The 27,061-nt window shown below is 36.3% G+C and overlaps 1 protein-coding gene across 3 annotated transcripts in view; it reads right to left on the reverse strand.

Annotated features, from left to right (window-relative positions):
- Positions 1 to 1,030: 1,030 nt before the first annotated feature.
- LOC100262596 (uncharacterized) overlaps positions 1,031 to 27,061 on the reverse strand; it is an 84,522-nt gene continuing 58,491 nt past the window's right edge. Inside the window, exons 7-18 of one of the 3 annotated variants that reach the window (XM_010660622.3) lie at positions 22,525 to 22,670; positions 21,626 to 21,802; positions 21,268 to 21,378; positions 18,910 to 19,029; positions 18,642 to 18,798; positions 15,251 to 15,414; positions 15,020 to 15,106; positions 7,848 to 8,176; positions 6,161 to 6,242; positions 5,378 to 5,517; positions 2,432 to 2,681; positions 1,031 to 1,748 (exon numbers count right to left, since the gene is read on the reverse strand). In XM_010660622.3, coding sequence (XP_010658924.1) covers positions 1,413 to 1,748; positions 2,432 to 2,681; positions 5,378 to 5,517; positions 6,161 to 6,242; positions 7,848 to 8,176; positions 15,020 to 15,106; positions 15,251 to 15,414; positions 18,642 to 18,798; positions 18,910 to 19,029; positions 21,268 to 21,378; positions 21,626 to 21,802; positions 22,525 to 22,670 — 2,099 coding nt within the window. In that variant the 3' untranslated portion in view covers positions 1,031 to 1,412. The other 2 variants (XM_010660621.3, XM_010660623.3) reach the window with 2 other exon arrangements.

The following is a 27,061-nucleotide window of genomic DNA, read 5'->3' on the forward strand; positions in this document are numbered from 1 at the left end:
ATTCCAAATTAATGAAGAGAGGCTTGGGAATGAGTGGCTTGCCACTAGACCAATGTGGCACTTGATAATATGTAATCATATATAAACATATATTTATTTTGTCTTTTATCTTTTAAAGTATTAATTTTAGTTATTTTATTTTGAATAAATTGATTGTTCAAACTATAAAACTAGATATAATAATCTTCATAATAATTTTTTTATAATAATTTTCTTAATAATTTTTTTATATCATTCACACAATAATTAAATACAAGAGAAATATTAACTTGTAAATAAAATCATAAACATTTTATAAAAATAATAATAATTATATATCGTTATTTCTTTTATACACTCTAATTACATCCAAACTAAATAAATCATCATTTTAGTATCATTGTGTTTTCAAATATTGCATATCACTCTCCAATGTTACAAATTTTATGTCACATATATTGTCACTTGTTTATCTTTCTTAGAGTTTTCTCTAATATTGTTATGATATTTTATCAATTTCCATCTCACTAATACTTTTTATCCAAATTTCTGTTGGATGTTTTTTTTTAATATATATTTTCGTAAAATCTAACTATCAATATTTTCGTAATTTTAATCCATGTTAATGTGACCCCTTTTATCTCTAATTGGACACATCAGAGTATTGCCAAGTACATAAATACTTGCTTTGATCATATATTGGGCTTGAGAAAGAAGCACATTTAGTTGAATTGAATTGAGTCCCATTCTTGCTTTGATTTCCAGATTGAAAGTGTAGTTAGTTGGCTATGGTTGACTGAAAGTCATATTGGTGTTAAGCTTCCTCTCTCTTGAGAAAGGCTTCATGTTCCACAAGCTCTGAATTTATCACCCTATGATTCTTACTTGCTATAAAATGGTAGTATAGTTGCTAAAATCTTTAAGGGGAACAAGTACATAAATAAATAGAGTGCATTGATTGATGAAGCCCACACACAAGTTGGAAAATCTCAATCACAACCATTCTCTGCAACTAAGAATGGAAATGGAGTTATGATTAGGGTGCAGTCAATTCAATAGAAGGGGGTAATCCATTAACCCAAGCTTGTTGGTCAAAAACAACACCATCATTCACCATTGCAAAAGCCAGCACTCACTACAAATGATTCTCCCCCTCTTTTAGCTTCTATTTTCCCCCTCAAAATGGGGGACACAACCAATACATGTCATAAGCTTCATTTTCTCTCTTTCTTTTTCTGTTCACACTAATTTTCAGGTTACATTATGCTTGTTGACAAAGCTTTGAACACCAAAACTGCAGGCAAGTGGAGCTATGTCCATGGGACTTGCTGTCACCGGTATCAGCAACTGCATATGATTGTACAAAGGGGTGTTGTAAGGATCTAGCAACATCAAAACTTGAGTATACATCTTGCTTTCAGGGGGAGGATCTTTCAGTGTCTATGAGAATGCTTACGGCTGCTAACGTATGCCTCTCCCTTCTCTCTGCTCCTTCTCTCTATGATCTTGAAAGTGAAGGAGATGAGCCCTATGGCAGCCATAGCATAGAACACCCTGTAAGGGGCTAAGGCAAGTCCAGAGAGGTAGGAGTAAAGGCCAGCAAACAGGTAGATGTGGCTCCGCCTGACTTCCTGGAAGCCAGGTATGACTGGGAAGGGAAACAAGAGGGGGTTGAATTCAGGCTTTGAGTCACAGATACCATGGAAAATTACACCAACACAAAGAGCTGAATCCAGGAGCCAGGGAAAGCTCTGACCCATCCCAATTCTCTGCAAGCAAAGAAGTTTACATGGAGGCCAGGCAAATATTAGAATGAATCAGCAGACTACGTTTTGCTCACAAGCCAGGCAAAAATTAGAATGAATCGACAGACTGCATTTTGCTCATAAGCACATGCAACTACAATTGCAACAAGAAATTAGGTATTAACTCTAGAGCTTTGACGCAGATGAAAAATGATCAAGCATAATGGGCCCAACAGCACCTATTTCAAAACTGTATGTGCATCTTGCAGCATAGAAGTCATGCAAAAATGGACTAAAATAAAAATTGTCAGGAAGGAAAAATACATGGTCATACAAGAATGTATCACGTCTATCACTCAGTGTCAATTTAATTTACAATGGAAAAAAAAGAAGCAGCAGCGGAGAGAGCAATAAAACCAGGAAAACATTCCCTCAAGGACTTAATTGTGAGTTGTTAGAAGTAGTTACCTATATATGATTTATCAGTGCAATATCTGTATGGTTCAACCTAACTTTGAGAACATATTTTCTAGTTTCAGCTCTGAATGATTTGCCTGAAGTTTGTTTTAGGTTCAGTGCTTTGATTTTGTTGTATGGTACTCAGTAATCCATGTTTAAACTAATCAAATTCCTTAATTGAGACACATGCGAAAATGTCTCTGATCCATATCACTTTCAAGAGAAGGAAAATGATATGTTGCACATACCTGAAACCAAGCAACAAGTGAAGGGACAAACATTAGAGCTGCGAGAAGATGCAAAATAAGTATGCCATGCCGGTGGTGGAAGATCTCTAATTGGGTGTCACTAAAGCTTTTTGCAGAGTTTGGACTACTGGAGTAGCTCTCATCCAGAGGAACGCTCTGGTTGAGTTCACCTTCATCTTTCAATTGAAATTGCTCAACACCACCATTGCCTTCATTTATGTAATCAATTAACTCCTTTCTTCTTGCATGGCTGCGAAAGGAAGCCGTAAAAAAACTGTTACAAAAACAGGGAGCAATTCTTAGAATCATTAACCATACCTGAAATAAATTTCATATTCATGAAGCTTTTGATATTATTTATCAACACATGCCGGGTATGAAGAATTCTCAACTAAAATGTGATGATTAACTGAATTCTATGTATGTTTCATGCAAAAATACATAAAACTTATTTGCATTCCACTATTTACTGCTTTTGGTGCATCCAAGAAATTAGTGTATATCTCACGAGCATGATGCCTATCTTAGAGAAGATGCCTGTGTATCTGATACATGTCTGACAAGAATACTTATCAGATACTGTTCCATACATATTGTTCACATCTTAAATTCAAAATTAGACTTTGCAGAATTATAGAGATAAGCTCATAAGCATTCTTTATTTACTTTTGCAAACTCCATATTGGCTAATTACAAGAAGTTTGTTTGTTCATATATATCAACACGAAGAAAATATGCATAACATGTATATATCAGTACACATGAAAATATTTTTATCTTCAAATTAATATGCAATATTCACCTTCACAATCATATTTGCTATCAACAGACATTTTATTATTAATCAATAACACTAATTTTAATGCACATATATATTTTATTTTATTTAAAAAGGAAACTAGTTTAATCTGTGCATCATTGATTGTTTTATTGTTCCAAAAAGTTTCATCCAAAACATTCATGTTTTAACGTTAGTTTCAGAGGTTTCTTCCATTTTGACCAATATTTCTGTTGATATCAATATTTCCGTATAATTGGCCCATTGATGTTCTTCTTGATATTGACATTTCCATCCTTGTGTGATACAATCTTCAGCCACCCACAAAAGAATGAGTGAGAGCACTTCCACTTTGTGGGCGACCTCCCCTCCACTTCATCGTCAGTCCCTCCTTTGCTTCACTGCCAGAAATCACAAACAAACTCATTTTGGAACTCAATGTGGAAAGCCAATCTCCATATTTTGATTTACTTGATTCTAGGCCGATTGGTAGGCTGATTTGTAGACTAAATTCAAATAGTTTCCTAATTTTCCAATTTGATTGTTTTTTGTACAGACTATAATAACATTTTTGTCTGCATAACAATTGGTGTTTGTGATTGGTATTTCTCTCTACAAACAGGTTGGGGCTTCACATGAGAAGATGGTTTCAACATGATATATATTGTTGAGTCTACTTTTGCACAAACTTCAGCTTTTAGTTAGCTGGTGGTTCACATGTCCCCTATCCATGTACATGCTATGTAGTTTCAGTCATTTATAAGCATGCAACAAACAATGGATAGTGATTGTGAATGACACTTCCTAAATCATCAAAGAGGACAATGTTCAAACAGTGGAGTATTTATGCCGAGGAATCCACTAGGACTACGTGCCACAAGCACAAGCCTTTGCGTGGCTTCATGCACATAAACTAACAAAAAAGATCCCATCCAAGTTCTTCCTTGTGGCTAGGTAAATATTAGAGTTGCTGCACCAATAACAATTGATTTGAAAGCATCACAAACCATTAAAAGACAAAGGCGAAGAGAGAAACAACCAAAGGAACTAAAACAACATTCAAAGATGGGTAAGCTTATTCACATGATTCATTTCTAATTCTCATGGTTATGGCTTATCAACAATAGGTAAAAGAGGTGGCTGATTCCATCAATTGCATGTAGATAAGCATGCAATTTTGTACCAAGCATTTTTACAAAATTCACAAAACTTCCAAGATGATGAAAAATTCCCAATTTCCTTGGGGGAAAAACATCTTTAAAGGAACAAAAAAAATCTAGAATAGTGATGCAAGATCATCATCCTGTGTAGGTCCCCTTTCTAGGCTGTAAAACTTTTTACTTAAAATTTTGCAACTTCATACACTTTTTTTGGCATAAACTATAATTCAAGATATGTTATTATATCTTGATATGGTATAAGTAGCAATGTGATAGCCCAACCACACTGTTGGCTTTCCATTCATTAGAATCCAACTATGCATACCCTATGCACAAGAAATCACTATTCAAAAGAGTTTTATTCCTCACAAAAACTGTCAGAAAGCCCAAAATCCCTTCGATCTCTAGTTTAAAAACCTGATTCTAATCTATCAAGCAACCTCCTTCCCTTCCCTGACTCTGAGTACAGAAGTTATGCTAGAACAAGCTTGAACATAAGTTGGAATATGGGTCAAACAAGCTTGAACAGACTTGATTCTCTAACCCAAGGAAAGAAATGCCAGCTTTATCCAACCTCCTAGAGATTCTTTCCAAAAAGGAAGACAGAAAACTGAAAAAAAGAAAAAGAAAGGGTGAAAAATGGGTCCCAAAACTCGGGCCTTAGGATTCCCCTCTAATAGATATAATGATAAGAAAGGGGCCAACTAAAAGGGATAAGAAGATTGCCTTGATTCACATTGATGCCAAATAATGTGTTTTTCACTAAGTTCATAGGGGCTTCAGTCTCCAATTCCCAGGCCTCAATTAAATGCAACCAAATGCAATTTTAGTCTAGCACAACAGTACAGTAGTTACTCGATCATAAAACACAAATATCACGAAACTCAGGATATTTTCAAATTTAGTACTCAGCAGTGCAATTCTTCAGGTTTTATTTAATAATTTGTGTATGTTCCAGTCAGACCATCAAAATAGTGAGAAAAGGGGGAATCAAACTGGGAAACATACCCGCACAGTGCATTATGACAGCACAAAGCATGAGAAAAGAGCAGGATAAAAAGACCCAATGCTGGATGAACAAAGCACACCAAGGTAATGGCAACCAGTGCTGTAACAAGCAATGGATTGGCTCTTAGGGCCCTTACCACCTGTTCCATGCATGGGTTAGAATCAAAGATAACAAGTTCAAAGAATCAACCCTTGATACCCAGAGAAAACAAACAAAATAATAGATAACCAAAAACATTCAATGCTTCAGCTATTAAAATTGAAAAATAAGTGGGGATGTGAAGGATTCAACCATTAAATTACTAAACTCAAGATGGAACAACACTTTGTAATAAGTTCTAACCACCGATAAAGGTATAAGCATAGCAAAAACAATCTGAAAAAGAAGCCATGTATGTGTTAAAAGGTCTCTCAGACACTGAAACTTCCTTCACACTCCTTGAGCACGTTTGACATGTGCCAGAGGGATATGTGTCCTAATTGTTTTTAATTTTTGATTCTCAGCTGACATTCATTAACATGTGGATATCATATAGTGGAATTTTGGAATTTTCTTCTTTTTAAAGAAGGCATTAATTGCAAATAAAAAAACTATATTTCTTGGTAGAAAAATCATTTTATAAATAGAATAACTGACACATCTCCCCATTTATGTTTGTGTATTCTCACTGCGCTCATGTCATGTATGACTGTATCCAAAGCTGCTGCGTCCACATGTCTCCGCCTGTGTCCATGTGTATCCAACATAACTCATTCAAAAGTTTTATGAAGATAAGAGTTTACCTTGAAAGAAAAGATACTGGAGGAAAGATTAATGAACCAATGAAAGAATGTAAAGCGAAAATTTCCTTCCCACAATTGCCACCTGCAAAATATCAACTCCTGCACTTCAGCTGATAAAATTGAGTGCTTCAACAACATCAAACATCCATATGAGCAATTAAATGATCAAAGAGTAAGTAAAATAATATGGCCCAAAAATTATCTTCAAGTCAGATTGTTATGGACATTTCATGGTCAACTTTGGACCTACAAGATTCCTGAGGAGGCCACCATCAAATAAAGACCTACCTAAAATGACATCTGAAAGAGTAAGAAGATCATGTTCGCAACTTAGTGAACTAAAAACATGTAAAATATAAAGTAACTGCAATAAAAGAGCAACAAAAATGCTCTAACTGTGCCAAATTAGGCTACATGGAACATGAACAACACCCATGCTTCTGTGCACCAGAACATGGTATCAAAAAAGCTCATAAAGGCATGATACTAACTTTGAGTATCCAAATTCCAAATTGCTCACTAAATTTTACATCCAACCAAATCCTCCATCCCAGTGTGTGATGACAAAGAGCATAAAGATGCTCCATCCATTATGGCCCTGGATGTGAAGCCTTAGAGTTCAAACTTTGGCTCCTCACCCCTCTATTCTAATCATTAGAGTTCAAATAACATGTTGAATCTAAGCAAGAATTGAGATCATTTGTGTAAGGAACATGGATAAAGAAAAATGATTCCCAAAATATGCACCAGATTTGCAAAGAAAATTTTATCAGAGGCACCCATTTCATGGGATACAACATTTTTCTTCATTTGATTCTAGAAATGAGAATTACAAGACTATATATAGCCTTTTAGAGGAAGTTAATTAATGGTGGCATACTTCAAAGGCTAAGCACTAAAAATTTTCAGAAACTAGTAAGATGTACATGGGGATTGATCCAAACTCTTTATGAAGAAAAGATAATAGAATCCTCTTTTCCTACAAATTCCTCTCTTTGGAAGGGGCTGAGCATTATTATTGACCTTTTTGCCCTTTTGGCGCTTCTTGAGATTAAAGAATCCATCAGCAATTGAAAAACCTATTGATCATTCCTTCACCAGCTCTCCACTAAATCTCAAGCTTCAACTTTGAAGCTGCTACCCCAAATTTAGTTCCCCTAAAGTGTATGTGGAGATTGATTTAAATTCCTTCCAAAGAAAAGATAATCGAAATCCTCTTTTCCTACAAATTCATTTCCCTATCAAAAAGGCTGAGCATGCCAATTCCCCTCAGAGAGTAGCAATTGCCATATAGCTAACCAATCTACAGGAGTGAATCTTTAATATCAACAGAAGCAAACTAAGATGTTAAAAGGAAAAAGACTGAAAGATTAAACATGGCCTTTTTTCTCTTTTAATCAAAAACAACAAAAATTCATTGAAGGTACACAAAGGATGACCAGTCCTTAAAGTGCAAAAAAGCTAGGAGCTAAGGATTTTTAAGAGTACCGAAAGAAGATTTCAAAGAGAAACAAGTAGTAAAAAATAAGATACTAAGATGCATAGAGTTATCTTTTCTTCTTTTTCTTGCTTTTTTCCCCCTTCTTTTTTCCTTACCATAAGTATCAGCTATTCCAAATTGAAGAAATACTTCATCACATCATTCTACTCTGTGAAATAATAAGCATTGGATAGAGAGCTTTCTCACCGTGTCTTGATGAAAACATGTACAACAGCAGCCACATAGAAGACCAATTGTGAAATCAAAATTACAATGATAATGCACCCATTTGCAAACAAATAGCAAATTATTGAGACTGTGATGAAGCTTGCAACTGGAGGAAATAGCTGGGATGTTAGCAAGGAAAGCAACAAGGAAATCAAAATGGGTACTGCAGCTAGGAGAAGAAATGGCAATGGCATTCTCAAATTGGATTCTACAGCTGTTATCATCGAAGGTATAGGAAGATCAAGCTCCCATGCATGTGCTTGTCGCATTAGAGCAAAAAATATAACAGCAATGCAGAAGCCAACTATCTGCATGAAGACAACCCCATAACATGAAAACCTAAATAAAAACTGACATGAATATTAAAGTATCAAAGTATCTCATAGAGGCAGGGGTGGTGGAAAAGCTCCACAGTATCAAATACAAGCAAACAAACTAAGAACTATTATGTAAACAGCATCAGATAAGTCGTCATAAAATTACAATTTACATCATAATTAACCAATAAATGCAAGTATGTCACAATTAAAATGCAGAGGGCCAAACATGAAACATAAAATAGCATGCATATTTTAACATAGACTGAAAAAAATATAAACATCCTTCCATTGGAAAAGTCCTTGAAAGTTTGGAGCAGATTATACTCTGAATTACTTTCAGAAAACATCACATACGAATCTCATCTATTGAATACAAGAGACTTCAGAAATAATGTAGCACAATTAAGGATGTGTTTGGAACAAACAAGCGGCTTTGAATGGCCAGTTGAGTTGGACATGCAATTTGCATCATAACAAGAGCAACTGAGTATACAATCAAGAAACAATTACTTAAGTGGTTCCCTTCTAGATGTTAAAAGAAACCATACTGTAGGTTGTGAATGAAAAGAAATCAGCTTTTTGGAAATCTTCGTAGGATCTCCCATCCTTCTTTATACTCTATGATTCATTATTGGTATTTAATGCACATCTTGGCTTCCCTTTGGTTATCACTTAAGCCTTTAAAGGCACAGCTTTGGGTTCTTTCTAGCCACATTTGAACCTAGCTTGTAGTTCTAAGAAGATAGCTAAGGTGATACATCCAATGTGAAGACCACCTCCTATAAGTTTTGTGAAGTTAAACTTTGATAGATGCTCATTGGGTAATCCAGAACAGCTAGGGATTGATTGGAGGAGTGCCTAGAAATCATGGTGATATGGTTTTGCAACTTTTTCTAAACCCGCTTGAGAAGGTTTTACCTCTAAGGCGTAAGCCATTAGCTCTTTTGGAGGGTTTGTTGCAAGCCAAGACATTGAGTCTCTAATCTCTAAGTGATTCCACTATTGCCATCTTGTGGATAGCTAATAAGGAAAGAAGTACATGGAAATATGATGACCAACTTCACCAAATTGTTGATATTGCTCAAGACTTGAGATGCTCTTTCACTTGGGTTCTATGCTTAACCAACTATGATGGTTTAGCAAAACAAGGAGCAAAGCAGCTAACTTCCTTTGTTAGGTATTTTTAACTTCGTAAATCATGTAGATTACTTTTAGGTATGGAACATTTTCTTTTAGTCCCTTGATTGTGCACCTTAAGTTTCTTTTGAAATGTGTTGAACTTGTTCTTATATTTATGATCAATTCTTTGTATTTTTGGAAGGATATCTTGTTCTTCATTGTACTCAGTAATTCGCTTCAATAAATTTGTTGTGATTTTGATAACAAAAGAAGAAAAAAAGAAGAGAAAGGTAGAGTACTTATAATTTACATTTGAAACACTTTTTCCACAATTATAACTTTCTAGGGCAAAGAGAAAAAGGTGTAATTGCTCCTGCTAACGCTCCCCTTTAGGCTGGTGCACAAATGCCATGCATTCCCAACCTACCAATCGTGGATTCAAACATGATTGTTGAGATACCTTATGTGAAGATATCAGTGAGCTGTTACTGGTTATCATAAAAGGTGAGGAAATATGTCCATTATCACTTTTTTCTTTGATGGAGTATCTATCTGCCTCAACTTATTCAGTAAGATCATGTTGAATTGAATTATGTGCAATACTGATTGCAACTTAATCATCATAATAAATCTTCATCAAATATTTAGGCTCCAATTTAAACTCTTCGCATAGTCCTTTAATTCATAGGACTTCATATATTCCTTAAGAGGTTAATTTCATTTACACCCCTTGAGGTTTAGTGTAAATACACTAAGCTACCATTAGTTTCAAATTTCATCAGGTAACACCCTTCTATATGTATTCCATCTATAAAATTTAATTTTTGGAGAGTGATTAAACACACCTACTTCAATTTTTTTATACCTAAAATCTCTTTAAAAGATAATTTTTAGAATGAAATCATCCACATAGACAATAAACACAGTGATTTTTTGTAAACGATGAGTATTTACAGAATAAAGTATCATTCCCTTGACTTTGCAAGTAGCCATTAACACAAAGAAACATAGTGAATCTTTCAAACCATGCTCCTATGGATTGCTTAAACCCATGCAGAGATTTCTTCAAATTTACATACTTTTCTATTCTCTAAACAATCCTCAAAACCAGGTTGAAAATCCATGTATGCCTACTCCTCTAAGTTTTTGTGTAGAAAAGCATTTTTTTTCACATCAAATTCGTGTAATGGTCAATCTAAATTAACTGCCAAAGATAATAGGACCTTAACAAAGTTCATTTTTGCAACAAAGACAAATGTTTCTTTATAGTCAATGGCATAGGTTTAAGTGTAACCCTTAGCAACAAGTCTAGCTTTATGTCCATAAATAGATCCATCAGCTCTATATTTAATACTGAAAATTCACTTACAACCAACTTTATTTTCCCCTTGGTAATTCAAGTACTTTCCATATTTCATTTTTATGTAAAGCTTGTCTCCTAAAATATTGCTTTCTCACACTTTAAATCTTTTAAGCCTCTTGCACATTTCTTGGAATAGACTCAACATAACCTAGCGGTGAAAGCTTTGAAATTAGGATTAAGGCAATGGTACGGCACAAAATTAGAAAGAGAATGTTTTGTATAACTTCTAACACCCTTCCTTATAACAATAGAATCATCAAGGCCGGTATTAAACAAAGGTAAAGCAGGAAGAGGAGCATTGAAATTATCTGCCTTTGGGTTTGAAGATTGATCATGAAAGAGAGAAAGAGAGAGATAGAATCCATTGCCTTGTTCTGTTTTCTTCTTGAATAAACCAATGGACCTCAAGGATTGGGTACATTTCCGACCTACTCCATTCCCGAAATGTCCTCCACAGCTTCAACATTTACTAGTTCATTTTCCAACTCAATTTCCTTGATGTTCCCTTGTTGCCTGGTAGCCAATTTGGCTACTACGGTAGTTAGAGAAAAGTATAAGATCCATTAGAAAAGTGTCTGGGACCAGGTAGAATAGATTTGGTTGATTTGAAGGATAGGACAGAATTGGTTGATCTGAAGAATAGGACAGAGGATAGAATAGATCCTCTATATCGTTTTTCTTCCCCAGAAGATCTATCCTAGAAAAAAAAAAAACAGATCTTCAAAGAATTTTATGTCCATAGTGACAATTTTTCTTACTAGGAGGGTGAAAATACTTATACCACTTTTATGTGGGTGGGTAATCAAGAAATATGCACTTAATGGCTTTAGAATCTAATTTGAATCATACCATACTTGGAAGATGATCAAAGGTTGCACACTCAAAAACCTTAAGAGGAAGGGACCCGGGACCCAAAGAGATTAACATTGGGAAAGAGCGCTTTTAGAACATGGACATGAGTTTTGGAGTTTAGAGCTTTAAAGGGCATGTTATTTATTAAATAGGCAGCAGTGAAGACTGCATAATTCTAGCAAATTTTAGGGACATTGGGAGTAAATTGTAAAGCTCTAGAAACTTCCAGTAAATGCCTATTTTTTCTAAGTCACTCCATTTTGTTGGGGAGTATCAAAACATTGTTAAAATATTCTCTCCCATTGTATGTTCAAAAAACTTGAATTTTTGTATGAAACTGATTTTGACTAATTGTGTGGAATGATTTGAAAATTACAGCAACTTCAAATTTCTCTTTGAGAAGGTAAATCCAAGTTATGTGAATATAACCATCAATGAAGCTTATGAGCCATCTAAAACCAGAATAAGAAGTGACACAAGATGGTCCTCATGCATTACCATGAATTATAGAAAACGGGATTTCATATTTTCCTTTTTTTTTTTCTTTTTTCTTTTACACAGGACATGGAAATAGTAACTTTTAGAAAACTCACAAATTTCACACTGGAATTTAGAAGGGTCTAGAATAGAAAAAATTTCAGGATATAAAAGTTCAAGGGAAACAAAATTTGGATGACCTAGTCAATAGTATAGCAGCCAAATCTCCTCTTTATTCTTGAGTGCCTTAGTAAGATGAACCAGCACTTTCTTCACTTCAAAATGTAGTTAACACAACCCTTCTCTCTCTTTAGCATTGTTAATCCTCTTCCCTCTAGCTAGGTCTTGAAAAACACATTGAGTTGGAAAGAAAGTTACAAAATTGTTTAATTATTTTGTAACTTTATTAATGGATAACAAATTCCAAACAATAATTGGGACATGAAGAAATGCTAGTGTCAAAGAAGAACAGATGGTAGCAATAAAAGAGCCATTGACAACTTTGACTTAATCTTTTCCTAAACATGGAGTATCACTAGTCATGTGATCAGTTGCCCTTGAACCAATGACCCAATAGTTAGATAAGAAATTATCAAAGGCACTCAAAGTTGTATAGGTACTACTTGATTGAGCACAGTTACTAGAGCTTAAGTTTCCTGTCTGTCCCAAAATTTTGTACAAGGCCTCCCATTGACCTTTGGTGAAAGGGGCATTATCTGAGCGTTGAGTTGTCCCACTTGGTGCACTATTGTAGGTTCAAAATTCTCAGCCATCACACTTTGATATGTCTTCTGATAAAGATACTTGCTTCCTTTGTCACTAAGAAAACAAGGTTTTCCACGTGGTTTCTAGTATGTTTCTCTTGTATGTCTCAGTTTGTCACAGTAGTCACACCACTTAATACCTTTTGCCCCAGGATTTTTTTGTCTTTGCTTTGTTCTAAGCAGTAGCAGCATAGTTAGCACTCTCTTGAACTATTTTGAGTGTTGAGCTTCCTTGTGAAACGAGCTTCATCATCAAAGTCCTTTAATCTTCTTCATTGCTTAATAAGAGAAGGTTTCATCTACAAATGGAAAAAGTTTCTTACCAAGCATTCGACCTCTAACCTCATCAAACTCCAGATTGAACCAAACCAAAAATTCAAAGATTCAATCTTGTTCCAACATCTCTGCCAGCATTGTTGCACCCCCTGGTGCTTTCATCTGTAAATGTTGCTGTAGATCCAATTTCTGCCATAAAACCACCATATTGTTGTAGTCGGCAGTTACAGTGAGATCTCTCTACCTGTAAAGTGAATTGTTGTCTTAACTCGATTATACAAGCAATGTTTCCTTTCTTCGAATATGTCCAAGATTCCGCATCCCATACTTCTTCGGCAATAGAAAACAATAAAAAATGTTTATTGACCTCAAGTTGAATAGAGTTGATCAACCATGAAATGACATAGGAATTTTCAGCTTCCTATAATCCGATAGAAGGATCTAAGATTTTGGGTTTCTTAATGGTACCACGGAAATACCCCATCTTTCCTCTAGCCGCAAGAAAAAGTTGCACAGCTTGTGACCACCTAAGAAAATTCCTATCATTCAATTTTTCAGGAGTAATCTAGAGGGTTGGATTATCATAATGGATCATCAATCTAGGTTGTTGAGTTGTTTCAAGAGTTCTTTCAAATTTGTCATTGCAAAAACAACTAGGCAGAAAGAGAAGAATAAGAAGGAATATAAAGGTGATGAAGGGAATGGTGGCGATGAAGACCTGAAAAATGCCAGGAAAGGATTAGAATATCCTTTCAGGCTCTGATACCATGTAGGTGGAAGAAAAGAGGAGAGAAGAAAATGATTCCTCACAAATGCACAATTGCACAATTTGTATGGCTATTAGAGGAAAGAAAAACAAAGTCTAATATACAGCTATACAATCCCTAAAAATACTCCATAATCTACTCCATACCAAAATACGCAAAACCATTGATTAAACCAGATTCTACAAATCTGGACAGATTCCATAATACAATCAAAAACATGTCTTAAAAATGTGCTCCGGCCAACAAGAAGCATTAGAAGGACATAGATTCCACATAGGCATCTCAACTCAACAAAACGTTAATCCGACTTATTTATTTATTTACCTGACAGACTATTCCCACTTTCTTGAGGGGGCTACATGAATTATTTTTCACCATTCAGCTCTATCTATGGTCATCCCAGTTAAATTGATGGCAATCATGTCTTTGTTCACTATCTCAACCCACATCCTTTTCAATCTTCCTCATCCTACAGCCTTCAAATTTAATCAAGTCATCTCTCTGTAGTGGTGCATTTGACGCTCTCCACTGCACAGGCCCAAACAGCCATGCGTTACATTTCCTCATCTTGTCCTTAATTAATGCAACCTCTAGCTTCTCATGAATGCATTATTTCTTGTTTGTTTCTTGCATCACAACTCATCAATCTTTACATCTTTAACATGGCTACAATCAATTCCTGGACATGTAATTTCTTAATCCAAAGGCACTTAACTACACTCATCTGGTCTGGTAATTTCAGGAACCACCTTGGTTCATTGAACATGCATGACAGTCTTTTATTTTCTTTAGATAAGAAATTGAAATTCTATAAAATAGAGACAAAAAAATTACATGGGAAAAATAAGGGATCCTTCAAGAAATATAAGATGTGAGAAAAGAACTTCAGCTAACAGGTGAAATCATTCTTTTCTAATACAAGCTTAGCTAATGTTTTGATATGGACTCCAATTAGAGTCCAAACAAATCCAAACATTAGTCCCTCAAGAAAAATATTTTCTTCTACGATGTGTCTTCTGAGTTGCTCAATCATTGCTAAATTCAAGAGGTAAGTGGGAAAAACAAAGTAACCAACATAAATACACATAAATAAAAACTGGAAACTGCATTTCAATGGATTTTAGAACCAGATAATGTCTAAAATGAGTGCATTACAAAGAAATTACAGTAGGAAAGCACAGTGCTGGAAATGCATAAGACTTTGAAATATCACCTGTGAACAATATAGAAGCAAAAATCTGCTGGCAGCAGCACTGCTAGAAACAGCAACACTAGCTTTGTAAGAACAATGGGGGTCTACCTGAAGGATGCAAAATTACATCCTTGAGTTAGTAACATTGAAAGAATGATATCATGAAAATCTGACTATTTTCCAGGTGAATCACATGCCCAAACTGTGTTTTGATGAGTCAAAAGCAATGGATCAAATTAGATCATTTAATACCAGTAACAAAAGTGTGGTCTTTTCAGACCCTTGAGCCGAACTCCAAAGTGCAGGTGAGGAATCCACCACAATAGTCTCCCCATACAAATTTGGAACCACATGAAGACCTGATGTAGTATCCCAAGCAAGTGCTACAGGTGGGAAACAGCGCAGTTTGCAAAGCCCTTCATTGTCAGGAAAGAGCAAGAATTAACAGAAAAAAAGAGGGATGGGGGGTGTGGAAATGATTTTATTCCCCGGAACATAACATCAACCAACCCTTCACATAAAATAACATTGATGACACAAGGATTGACAATCAAATCAGTCCATATAATGAATCATGCACAAAAATCAAAGGCATCTTATGGTATAGACCAGTGATCAAGGCTTTTAGACTTTAACTGGTTTTGACTTGAGTCTCTCAGGAAAATGAATCAACAACAGATGTAGACAAAATTGAAACAATAACATCAAGTATGGATCTACATAAACTTAAGTTTGGTTTAATGTGGTTCACTTTAATAGTATAAGCGAATTGTACAGTTTATATTAAGAACCATGCTTCCAACTGTTTCCCACTAGAAAGAAACAAAATTATGTCCTTTAAAATTATAATCAAATTACATGTGAATCACATGACAGGCCCTGGTAACTATTTATCAGTCAAGGAATTTTTTTAGAGCTGAGACACAAATAAGCAAAAGGAAAACACATGATCTATGCTGAAAATGGTAACATTCTTTAGATAATTTTCAGAGGTAGGGTGAATACACAAATGCACAAAAGCATAGTATGATAACTTGAGAGTTTTTTAGGAACTTTTCTTAAATGAGGTTATAAGCAAATAACCCAACTCTACTGATATTGTGTTACTTCCTAAAAAGGATAAATCAATGGCCAAAAAGGATAAACACATAAGCCAATGTAAGACCATAACAACACTTTTGTTGATGAGGCTCTAGAGCTCCTTCATGACAAGATCACTTCTTCTCTCTATCAACCAATAAATCCTAGATGCAGTCATGGATGTAGATAACTCCATCAAGATGATGGAACAACTGAGCAACTAATTCTCTTCCCTTGAAAAAGAACAGGAGTGTCAGAAGAAGTGGGAAGTTGATGAGTACCCACAAGCTCCAATCAAACAAAGTCGTAAGAATGTGGTCTAGAAGCACTTCTTGATCATCCTTGCTTTTCTCCTATTTTCCCTCTGGTAAGTCTATCATCCAATTTATGCTATCTTCTTTATGCATTGAGGTTCTTTGCAGTAATCACACATGACTAATCCTTATCATAAATCTCAGTCAACTCACCCAGGCTCATGATATTTTCTGTATCCTTTCCATCCTATTCTGGTACTGACACAAAAAGCAAACCTACCCTCAGCAGATACCAGAATTGCATTTCATCTGCTTTCCTTCCCTTGAAAACTGGATATGAATGAGACCATACTCCCTCAAGCTGGCAAGAAAGCATAACATTTGGTCACACATTTTAAATTTATGAGCATCCCCCTGGAAATCTGCATGAGAGATAACCTTTTTTTTTTTTTTTTTTTTTTTGATAACCGAGGAAACTTCCATGACCAAGCCCTTAGGACTCTCCATGGGGACAAATCTGCATGAGAGATTATAATCCTCTAATTATTCACAAAGACCCAGTAAGGTAGTAAAATAGACAGCCAAACCTAAGTCCTTCTATGCAGCTTGATATAGTTGCCGCTTCAACTCAAAAATCCAAGCTGCATTCCCTTCTGTTTCTAAGTAGCCCTTTCCTTGCTACTCGTATTTTAAATATGTATACACACACACACACACACACATTTGTCAAATGGGACTAAGAAAGATAATTTCTACCATCAAGCATAGCAACAGTGATCTAAGGTGTAAAATTATCATTCCAGGCACTAATTTGATCCATAGTATCACTACCAGCACTATCCACAACTTAAGCAACAACCTGAATCTCACACTAAAAGGGAGTACACAGACCAAACATTTGCTGGAAACACCAGAAAGGCCTTAAATAGTTAATCAACCATCAAAGAAGTCTCACTTGAAGCAAATTATAGCACAAAAGACTGCAATTACAGATCCTTAGCCATTATACATGGTTAACAAATTTAAAATATGAGAAAAATTAATTAGAACTTTCACTTGCAAAGAAACTTAACTCCTACTGACATCAAAGCCAACCGAGAGTATTGTGCCAAAACCATCCAAACAGCTCTTAGCATGCTGGGAAAACCAAACCTGCCTAACAGGTCCAAGAGTTACACCAAAAAAGATGGACAGGAACTAACCAGAAGAACTCTGAACACCAGGAAACTATGTCAATAGGTTCTCCTTGAAGAGATGAACCTGTTGGTGGAAGAAAAATTTGTTAATGACAATCTCCAAATAGTGCTGAAGTCAACTGCCATACACAGGACCTGGCCCTATTATCTCTTGCTCTGCCACCAAGTTGTGTTTCTATTTAAATTGACTCAATAAGAGGAAAAAGGAACCATATACTGAATTGTAGAGCCAGTACAATGAATAATAGAAATGGATCAACTTGTCCAACAGGGATCAAGTTTGAAATTTATATTATCAATAGGAATGAGAAGTCATTATATATAAAGAATAACTAAATAGTAATCCTTTCCCCAGCTTTTTAAACTGGAACAAACAATCTAACTTCTCATTTTACAGAACTTTCTCTGGGTACAGTTTCAATTAGAATGCCCTTTTTCTGGACAACAACTGCTCCTAAGATGAAAGACATTTCTGGCAGTTCAAAGTAAGCAGTAATAACTAAAGGTTCTAGCACAGGAGGGGCACAGTTACAACATTCCATCACTAGAGAACCCCAAGTCCTACAAATCCTAAGTTGGAAGCATTAAATTGTGTTCTAGAACGGGAATCATGAAATACGGGAGATTCTTTCAAGTAAGCCCAAATAGCAAGGATGAGACCTGAAGAAGGATGATTACATATAATGACAATGATGATGGAGAGGTGGACAAGAAGGATAATTAGCTGTGTCAGTCTTTAGGCATATCTTGGATGGTCACTCAATGCTACATAGATCAAATTTCAGAAACGGCATTTTCCCTTTTGGCATAAGAAAATAACCTAGCAAGAGCATCAATATATAGAAACATTAGAGATAATCATTTATGAATAATGAACTTGAACTGAAGAAAGTCATACAGTCAGCATGCATTCTTGCAATTTGCAATGAAAACCATTTCAACAACAAAGAATTGAGTACAGCTATTTTCAGCATTGCATGAATATTAGAAAACCTTACTAAAAGGCCATTTATGTGCAGTATAACCCATAAGCACATGCAAGACTATCAGATGGTTTATCGAATTCCAAAATTAGAAGATCTGGTTGAATTTAGAAAAGAAAAAATTCCTTACTGGTATTTTCCATGCTTCTAGCCTCTTCAACTGGAAGACCAGAATTTTTAATTCCACAACCAGCAGTTTTCAGAGATAAAGTAACAGGCAAAAGGCCTAAGCTGATACTGAATGACATATTGAAAGCAAGAGGATGATCCTCCTTCAACATGATGTCCTGCATCAAAGTGAATTCATGCAGTGGTCAAAAGTCAACCATTTAGATGAGTGAAACTAAATCAACCCACCATAGCCCAAGTATCTAAAAGTTTGCAATCGCAGAAGCAACCTTTTGAGAATAGGTAGAAAGAAGCAACGCGCGAGGAGAGAACTCTGTCTCCCCTTCCTCTGGGTTAAAGAATTGTCCAACTGCCATGGAAGCTGCTGGTGGAGGTCTGCCTGAAACAGTCTGAGCACTATAAAGTCACCACACTTGTGCTGTGCCCATCTCAATGATTTCAAAATAATTAAATTGTTGCTTGTCAAGTTCAATAAGTGTGCAGCACCACCATGTACATAAACCAGCCCAGAAAGAAGATATACATGCCTACCTTTTAATATAAAACTTATATTTATCCAACCAACCAATAAATCCTCTGGAGAACAGTTCTAAACCACATTTGAAACAAGAGAGTAAGAAAATCAAGTATGTCCAACAGCAAAATGTAAATTGTCACGAGTTCAGAATGAGAACAGAGATTAAAGAATAATGAGACTCATGCAGTTATAATGCTGTTAAAAATGAGGAACTCTCTCATCAAATAATCGTATAACAATGGATTCTCACCTATGAAAATATATATATTATAAATAATATATGGCCAAGGCAGAGAAATCCTATCTATGTATAGGCAATCCCAAGTTGAAGGATACCACGCTAGATTGAGTTGAGTTAAGTTATAGAGAAATTCTAACATAACCCACCTCTAGTCAAGCAATCTAAGATATGTTGTGTTTCTTTCACAAGGCTTAGGGGGAATCCTGAAGGGAAAGCATTTTGGATTGGTGACTCACTATGTGTTCAAAATCTTTGAGACAGGAACAAATTTGTTGATGTTTGAGAGAGCTGATGTTACATCAGGCCTCTTTAGAGGTATGTCACCAAGGAGTGTGCTGGTGTACCTTTCAGCCTTATCCAAGGAATTCTAAGGTGCACCTTTTAACATTATCTGAACAGATAGGTAATCATTTTGTTAACCATACTTTGTTAGTCATATCCTCATTTAGCCATATGGTCAACATTTTTTTTTTTTTTTTGTATCTGAAACAAAAACTTATTTATTAAAAAATGATATTATAAGACACAGATGAGATATCCTTCCCTGATGACAAAATATGATCAAAATTAGAGGAAATGAAATACACTCCCACAGAGTACAAACCAAGTCTATATTGCTATTTTTAGCCCTTTTGATCTACATATTGAAACCCTTTTGATCTACATATTATAGAATTAGACATGAAATCTAATATGCATTTGTCTCACATAGTATCTTAATCCAATTTTTTAGTTATTGATCATTACCAGATTAAAGGATTAAATCTCTGTATATCCAAGCCCACATAAGCAATAATAATGCATCTTAGGCAAAGAGGATCTCACAAGCCTCCACACAAGAAGACCATAACTGCCTTAAAGTTTCAAACTAAAATCAAAACCATCATTTGCTTGAAACAAACCTCTTATGGTAAAAACATGTGAAAATATTTCAGGAGATACAAATCCTCTTGAGCCATCATGGGCTGTATATAATGTCAGTAGTCACATAGTTGATTAAAGACATTTAGAAGTGGGCAAAATAGGAAAATTATAATGGAAGCCATCCAATTGATGCACCTACCACACTTGAAAGATTACCTAATACTCGAGTACTTGTACTACAAGACGCTATCAAAAATGGAGTTTCTATCAAAAACTTCCCATTTATGAATAATCTCAAGACCCATGCTCAATGCATTCATAGGGGAAATAACATGTTTTCTGCAGCATATTAAGTACAGATCTCATTGACCATGAGTTAAATATATTGATTAACAGTCAGTCCATGTACCATTTTAAGGTTGTTCTGAATTTTATTTTATTTTTTGATAAGTTAGGTTGTTCTGAAAAATTCAAATGCATTAAAAAGTTTTTTCATATCCCAGGCAGGGTGATTGAGAAATTATTCCTGTTTGCCATAAGATAGAGTATTAGAAGAACAACATAACCACATTTTTCAAATAAAAAACATCCCATAACATCAAGTATTATCAAAACCAGGCTTTTCAAATGTTTCTAGAGTATGAAAGAGTTCCCATAGAATAATCTTCATTAGGTATGGGAAAAGCATCGCAAACTATAAATGAACACACACACACAATCACGTATATATACATACCAACTTTATCTATGAGGCATTTGACAATCTTTTTTCCATTATGGTATTAGCACAATTAAATACTGATAAATAAATAGGACAAACATGCTACCAACAAACTGAGAAAGCAGATCCTTTGAGTTGGTTTCTGATATACGCTTATCAAATTCATGAGCATCCACAAGATTAAAATTATGGAACAGATCAAAGGTCTCACAGAACCTTGTTGATGCAGATAAACTTAACCAAATAAAAGACTGAAGTTCATAAAAAAGGACAGAAAACAGTACCGGACGAGGTGCCACTGAGATGGTCAGGAATCTGAAACCATGCATATCCTCAGGACGCAATTGAAACACAGCTGATGGAGGTGCTTGCTCAGTCTGGCCACCAGGTTCAATCTGATAAACAAACATCATATCAAGGAATGGGAGTTTGTCAATCATACCAGCATCTTAATTTTCTTCCCCAGCCAGGGTTTCAGCAACAAGAATTTGTAAACCCATTTTACTCACTAACCTAAACTTCTCTTGTGAAAAACACAAGATAATCCACTGCAACTGGGGAAGAGGTAAATAGCTTGAAGACTAACATGTACAAGAATATGAATACTCCCCTAAAGAATATTGTAAGCGAACTATGTAGTACCTGCCTTGGTGCTGGTCCTGATGGAATGTGCACCATCTTTGATGTCACCTCAACAACCCTCTTGCTAGCAGGCAAGTTCAAAGTTGATTTTCCCTTTTCAGGCCAAAGATGTAGTCTAACCCCAGAACATGGAGCAAGGTTTGTAACCAATATGAAATGACTTTTCCCATTTGATCCCTAACCATATGTATTAAACTGTCAGCTTTTTATATTGCCTTTGAAATGCATGGATAAAAGCAAAACAACAAATTGTATCAGAAATTAGAATATATACCCTCCCCAGGAGCCATTTAAGCATGGTTGTAAAATTCTTAAACTTCAGCAAGCCTTCATGAATTATTTTCACTTTCAAAGCGATGTACAATTGGGGACTAATCCTAGAGCCCATCAATTATTAAATCATAGACATATTCCCTATATAATCATATAACGGCTATCTCATTAGATTCAATTACTTTAGCCATTTGGAATCACAAACCATTCTGACAGATGGTCAGAATTTTCTCAAGTTCCTATAGGTACTTTATTGGATTTGAATCAGACTTCGGATCACTATATATTTTGACCGACCAATTCTGGCGTTCACTCCAATCAATAATTAGGGCCTAAGAATCACTAGCCAATTTGCTTCTCTTTAAGGCTCGATCCAATTAAGTCTATAGCATCCACCAATATCATTATAAAAAATGTCAAGATATCAATTCTACTTCCAAAATGACCAAATTTAACCATAAGCCTAGGCTTTAACCTTCCCAGGAATCATGAACCAAAGAGGAAGAAAAAGAAATTTAACAGACCCATATCATCCAGTTTAACATGCTTACTATGCAATGGGATTGAAAATGAGTAAAATAAGTAACTTTTCTGAAATATAAAAAGAAAACTTTTGCCGAACAAACCAGTTTCTCTATGTCCAACCATCGCCTCCTCCCATCCATTGCCAAGACAGAAACAGTAGTTGTCTGAATGTATAGGTCCCTCTCAAGGCCATCATTACTCCAGTGGAAAGTATTGGGACAAGCAGACAAACTGTGCACCTGGGATCCTGCAGCCACAATTAAGAAATCATATTGGTCTGCCTCAATTTTGGGTTATAAAGGTAATACATAAGAAAAACCATGTCACTGGAAAGAAAAGGAAAAGGTTCAATGAGATTTTAACAGAAACTAAAGATGCAGACACGATACATTTTTCCAAAATGGCACAGCATGTTGGACATTGTTAAAAATCTCAATAGACGTACAATTTACATGTGTGCATACTACCAACATTATGCCCACAAACATACATATCTATATATCCATGTGTGTGTTTTGAACTTCAAATTCACTGTGCGCTTGTGTGTGTTTTAGCCTGTTTCTTAGAATGCATATAATGATGCAATTAATAACCGTATAATTCCTTCCATATTGAAAGGATACATTCGCTTCATCTGTACATTCACAAAGTAAATAAAGGTGGACACATTGATAAGTGTCCACATGAGCGCCAAATATGGGTAGACATGGTCTTGTATTAACGAGTGTAACATGCACCAGTAATTCAGAGCTCGATGTCCTACATATTATAGACATAACCCATCTGTTTATTTTATGCAGGACCAAAGAGTTCCTACGCTGAATTTTTAGATACAACTCATAGTCATATCTCACCACAAACTTTTTGCATGTTAGAAAATCAAAAGATCAGAAATGTCAAAGTATCTGTAAGAATATGAAAAAGCTTGCACATAAACTTATTAAGCAGAATAAAGCATATGTAGAACTTCTGTTACTTAATTTTGGAAAACTACACATATCTCATCATTGACCATCTTATAGTAGTCTATTCACGGCACGATTCATTCCCCTTTCTTTTTTTTTTTTTTTTTTCTTTTTTTTGTTGCATCTGACCAGAAACAGCCATTTCATCAAATTGAAATGGTTAGTACAAAGAAGGAGAAATCCTTCTAACAAGTATACAATCCTCTAAACAAAGTCAGATCAAAAAAAGGAAAATAGATATATACTAGTCTAAAAGGGCAAATCTGTCAGCCCAAGTCAAAACAAATTTGGACGACATTCATTACAAATGACAAAGGGGAAAAAACTCCTTCAACAGAAGCCTAATGTCTTGCCATACACTTTACTAATGCATCTAATGCATGATTGCCTAAGTGACAAACCCAATGGATGGTAAATACAAACTTTAAACACATAATGTTGAAATAATGCCAAAGTTAGGACTTTAATTTAGGAATAAAAAAGGAGAGATCATTTAGGATATTTCCTTATGATTTAGTTTCCTAATTTTAGGAGAGAATTAAGCTAGATTGATTGTTTCTTATTCAGTCATTTGTGTATATATATGTGTATGGTGTGTACCGATTCATTATCAATAAAGGAGTTCAGAAATTCTTCATGGTATCAGAGCCAGTTTTCTGAAACCCTAATCCCTTCTGGCCACCTCTTATTCAGGCCATCACTCATTCCGGCCAAATCTTTCTGGCCATATCTCAATCCGATCATCTCTCTCTCTCTCTCTCTCTCTCATTCCGGCCATCAGTCCCTGTTCTCAGAGCCAAGGGAGAAAACACTTTCCAGTCAGTCGAATAGTCGTCAGAAAACACTCACCGCCGGCAACTTTTCCGACGAACTTTTCCGGCGAACTTTCCGGCGACGGTTTTTTTTCTACACCGCAAGGAGCGCCTGGAGGAGATCTCCAATTTGTCCCAAAGCACCGGAACCAGAAACCCATCCACGCGCCGCCCACGCGCGTTTTTCCGACCGGCGCGTGAGGGCGCGTGAGCCACTTTCCGGCGACGCGCTTCCTCCTCCAGGCTCGCCTGACGCCGACCAGCCACCCTTCCTACCTGTTTGTGCAATCCGAGCCCTGCACGTGCCTCTTTTGGGGTTCTTTTGCTTCCGCGGGCCCTCTGATCAGATTTTCCGGCGTCCTTCGGCTATTTTTTCTCAACTCCAGTCCCTGCACGTGCCTTGAAAAGTGTTCTTCTACCTTTCCGGTCCATGACAAAATACGGAATGGCATCATCACAAGTATCCAGCGTCACGTCACCAGAATCAGGGGGCAGATCTGAAATTCCAAACCTTGGTGGCAATGATTCCTCTCCTATTCTCATCACAGGACACAAATTAAATGGCCATAACTATTTACAGTGGTCACAATCTGTGTTGCTGTTCATTTGCGGTAAAGGAAAGGATGAGTACCTCACTGGAGAAGCAGTCATGCCAGAAACTACAGAACCGGGTTTCAGGAAGTGGAAGATTGAAAACAGCATGATCATGTCATGGCTTATCAATTCCATGAACAATGACATAGGCGAAAATTTCTTGCTGTTTGGGACTGCAAAGGACATATGGGATGCAGCCAAAGAAACTTACTCAAGTTCTGAAAATACTTCAGAACTGTTTCAGGTTGAATCAGCTCTACATGACTTCCGCCAAGGAGAGCAGTCAGTTACTCAGTATTACAACACACTCACAAGGTATTGGCAGCAACTTGACTTATTTGAGACTCACTCATGGAAATGTTCGGATGATGCAGCAACATACAGGCAAATTGTGGAACAAAAGAGACTGTTCAAGTTCTTCCTAGGACTAAACAAGGAATTGGATGATGTTAGAGGCCGAATCATGGGCATTAAACCCCTGCCAAGTCTCAGGGAGGCTTTTTCAGAGGTTAGACGTGAAGAAAGTAGAAAGAAAGTGATGATGGGATCAAAAGAGCAACCTGCCCCAACATTGGATGCCTCTGCCCTTGCGGCTCGGTCATTTAATAGTAGTGGTGGAGATCGTCAGAAACGGGATAGGCCTTGGTGTGATTATTGTAAGAAACCAGGCCATTATAAGGAGACTTGCTGGAAGCTTCATGGCAAACCTGCTGATTGGAAACCAAAGCCACGGTTTGACAGAGATGGCAGAGCACACGTGGCTGCCAACTCTGAGAGCACCTCTGTTCCCGAGCTGAGTCCATTCAACAAAGAGCAGATGGAGATGCTACAGAAATTATTAAGCCAAGTTGGCAGTGGCAGTACTACCGGTGTAGCCTTCACTGCTAATCGAGGAGGAATGAGGCCGTGGATAGTAGACACAGGTGCTTCTGATCACATGACAGGAGATGCTGCCATTCTTCAAAATTACAAGCCAAGTAATGGTCATTCATCCGTCCATATTGCTGATGGTTCAAAGTCAAAAATTGCCGGGACAGGTTCTATAAAACTTACTAAAGACTTATATCTTGACTCTGTCCTCCATGTTCCAAACTTGGATTGCAATCTTTTGTCCATTAGCAAATTGGCTCATGATCTCCAATGTGTTACTAAATTCTATCCAAACTTGTGTGTTTTTCAGGACTTGAAATCGGGGAAGATGATTGGCAGTGCTGAACTGTGTTCCGGGCTCTACCTCCTTTCATGTGGCCAATTCTCCAACCAAGTCTCTCAAGCAAGTTGCGTACAGTCTCAGAGTATGTCAGAGTCTTTCAATTCTGTGTCAAATTCTAAGGTCAATAAAGATAGTGAGATTATAATGTTACACTATCGCCTTGGTCATCCTAGCTTTGTTTACCTTGCAAAATTGTTTCCCAGATTATTTATCAATAAAAATCCAGCATCTTATCACTGTGAAATTTGTCAGTTTGCAAAGCATACTCGAACAGTATATCCTCAAATCCCATACAAACCTTCGACTGTTTTCTCTCTAGTACATAGTGATGTGTGGGGTCCCTCCCGGATAAAAAATATTTCTGGCACTCGATGGTTTGTGACATTCGTTGATGATCATACTCGGGTAACATGGGTTTTCCTTATGAAAGAAAAGTCAGAGGTCGGGCACATTTTTCAAACCTTCAATCGTATGGTTCAAAATCAATTCAATTCCAAAATACAAGTCCTCAAGTCAGATAATGCAAAGGAATACTTTACTAGTAGTCTCAGTACTTATCTTCAAAATCATGGCATTATCCACATAAGTTCTTGCGTTGACACCCCACAACAAAATGGGGTGGCCGAACGCAAGAATAGACATCTCTTGGAGGTTGCCCAGTGCCTTATGTTTTCCTCTAATGTTCCAAACTATTTCTGGGGGGAAGCTATTCTCACAGCTACCTATTTGATTAACCGTATGCCATCCAGAGTGCTTACCTTTCAATCCCCACGTCAACTTTTCTTAAAACAGTTTCCTCACACCCATGCCGCCTCTTCTGATTTACCACTCAAAGTATTTGGTTGTACGGCATTCGTTCATGTGTATCCTCAAAATCGTAGCAAATTTGCTCCTCGAGCAAATAAGTGCATTTTTCTAGGGTATTCTCCAACCCAAAAAGGGTACAAATGCTATTCTCCAACCAACAAAAGATTTTACACCACCATGGACGTCTCTTTCTTTGAACATGTCTTCTTCTATCCCAAATCTCATGTTCAGGGGGAGAGCATGAATG

The sequence above is a fragment of the Vitis vinifera genome, chromosome 13 (genome assembly GCF_030704535.1).
Source record: "Vitis vinifera cultivar Pinot Noir 40024 chromosome 13, ASM3070453v1".
Lineage (NCBI taxonomy): Eukaryota > Viridiplantae > Streptophyta > Magnoliopsida > Vitales > Vitaceae > Vitis > Vitis vinifera.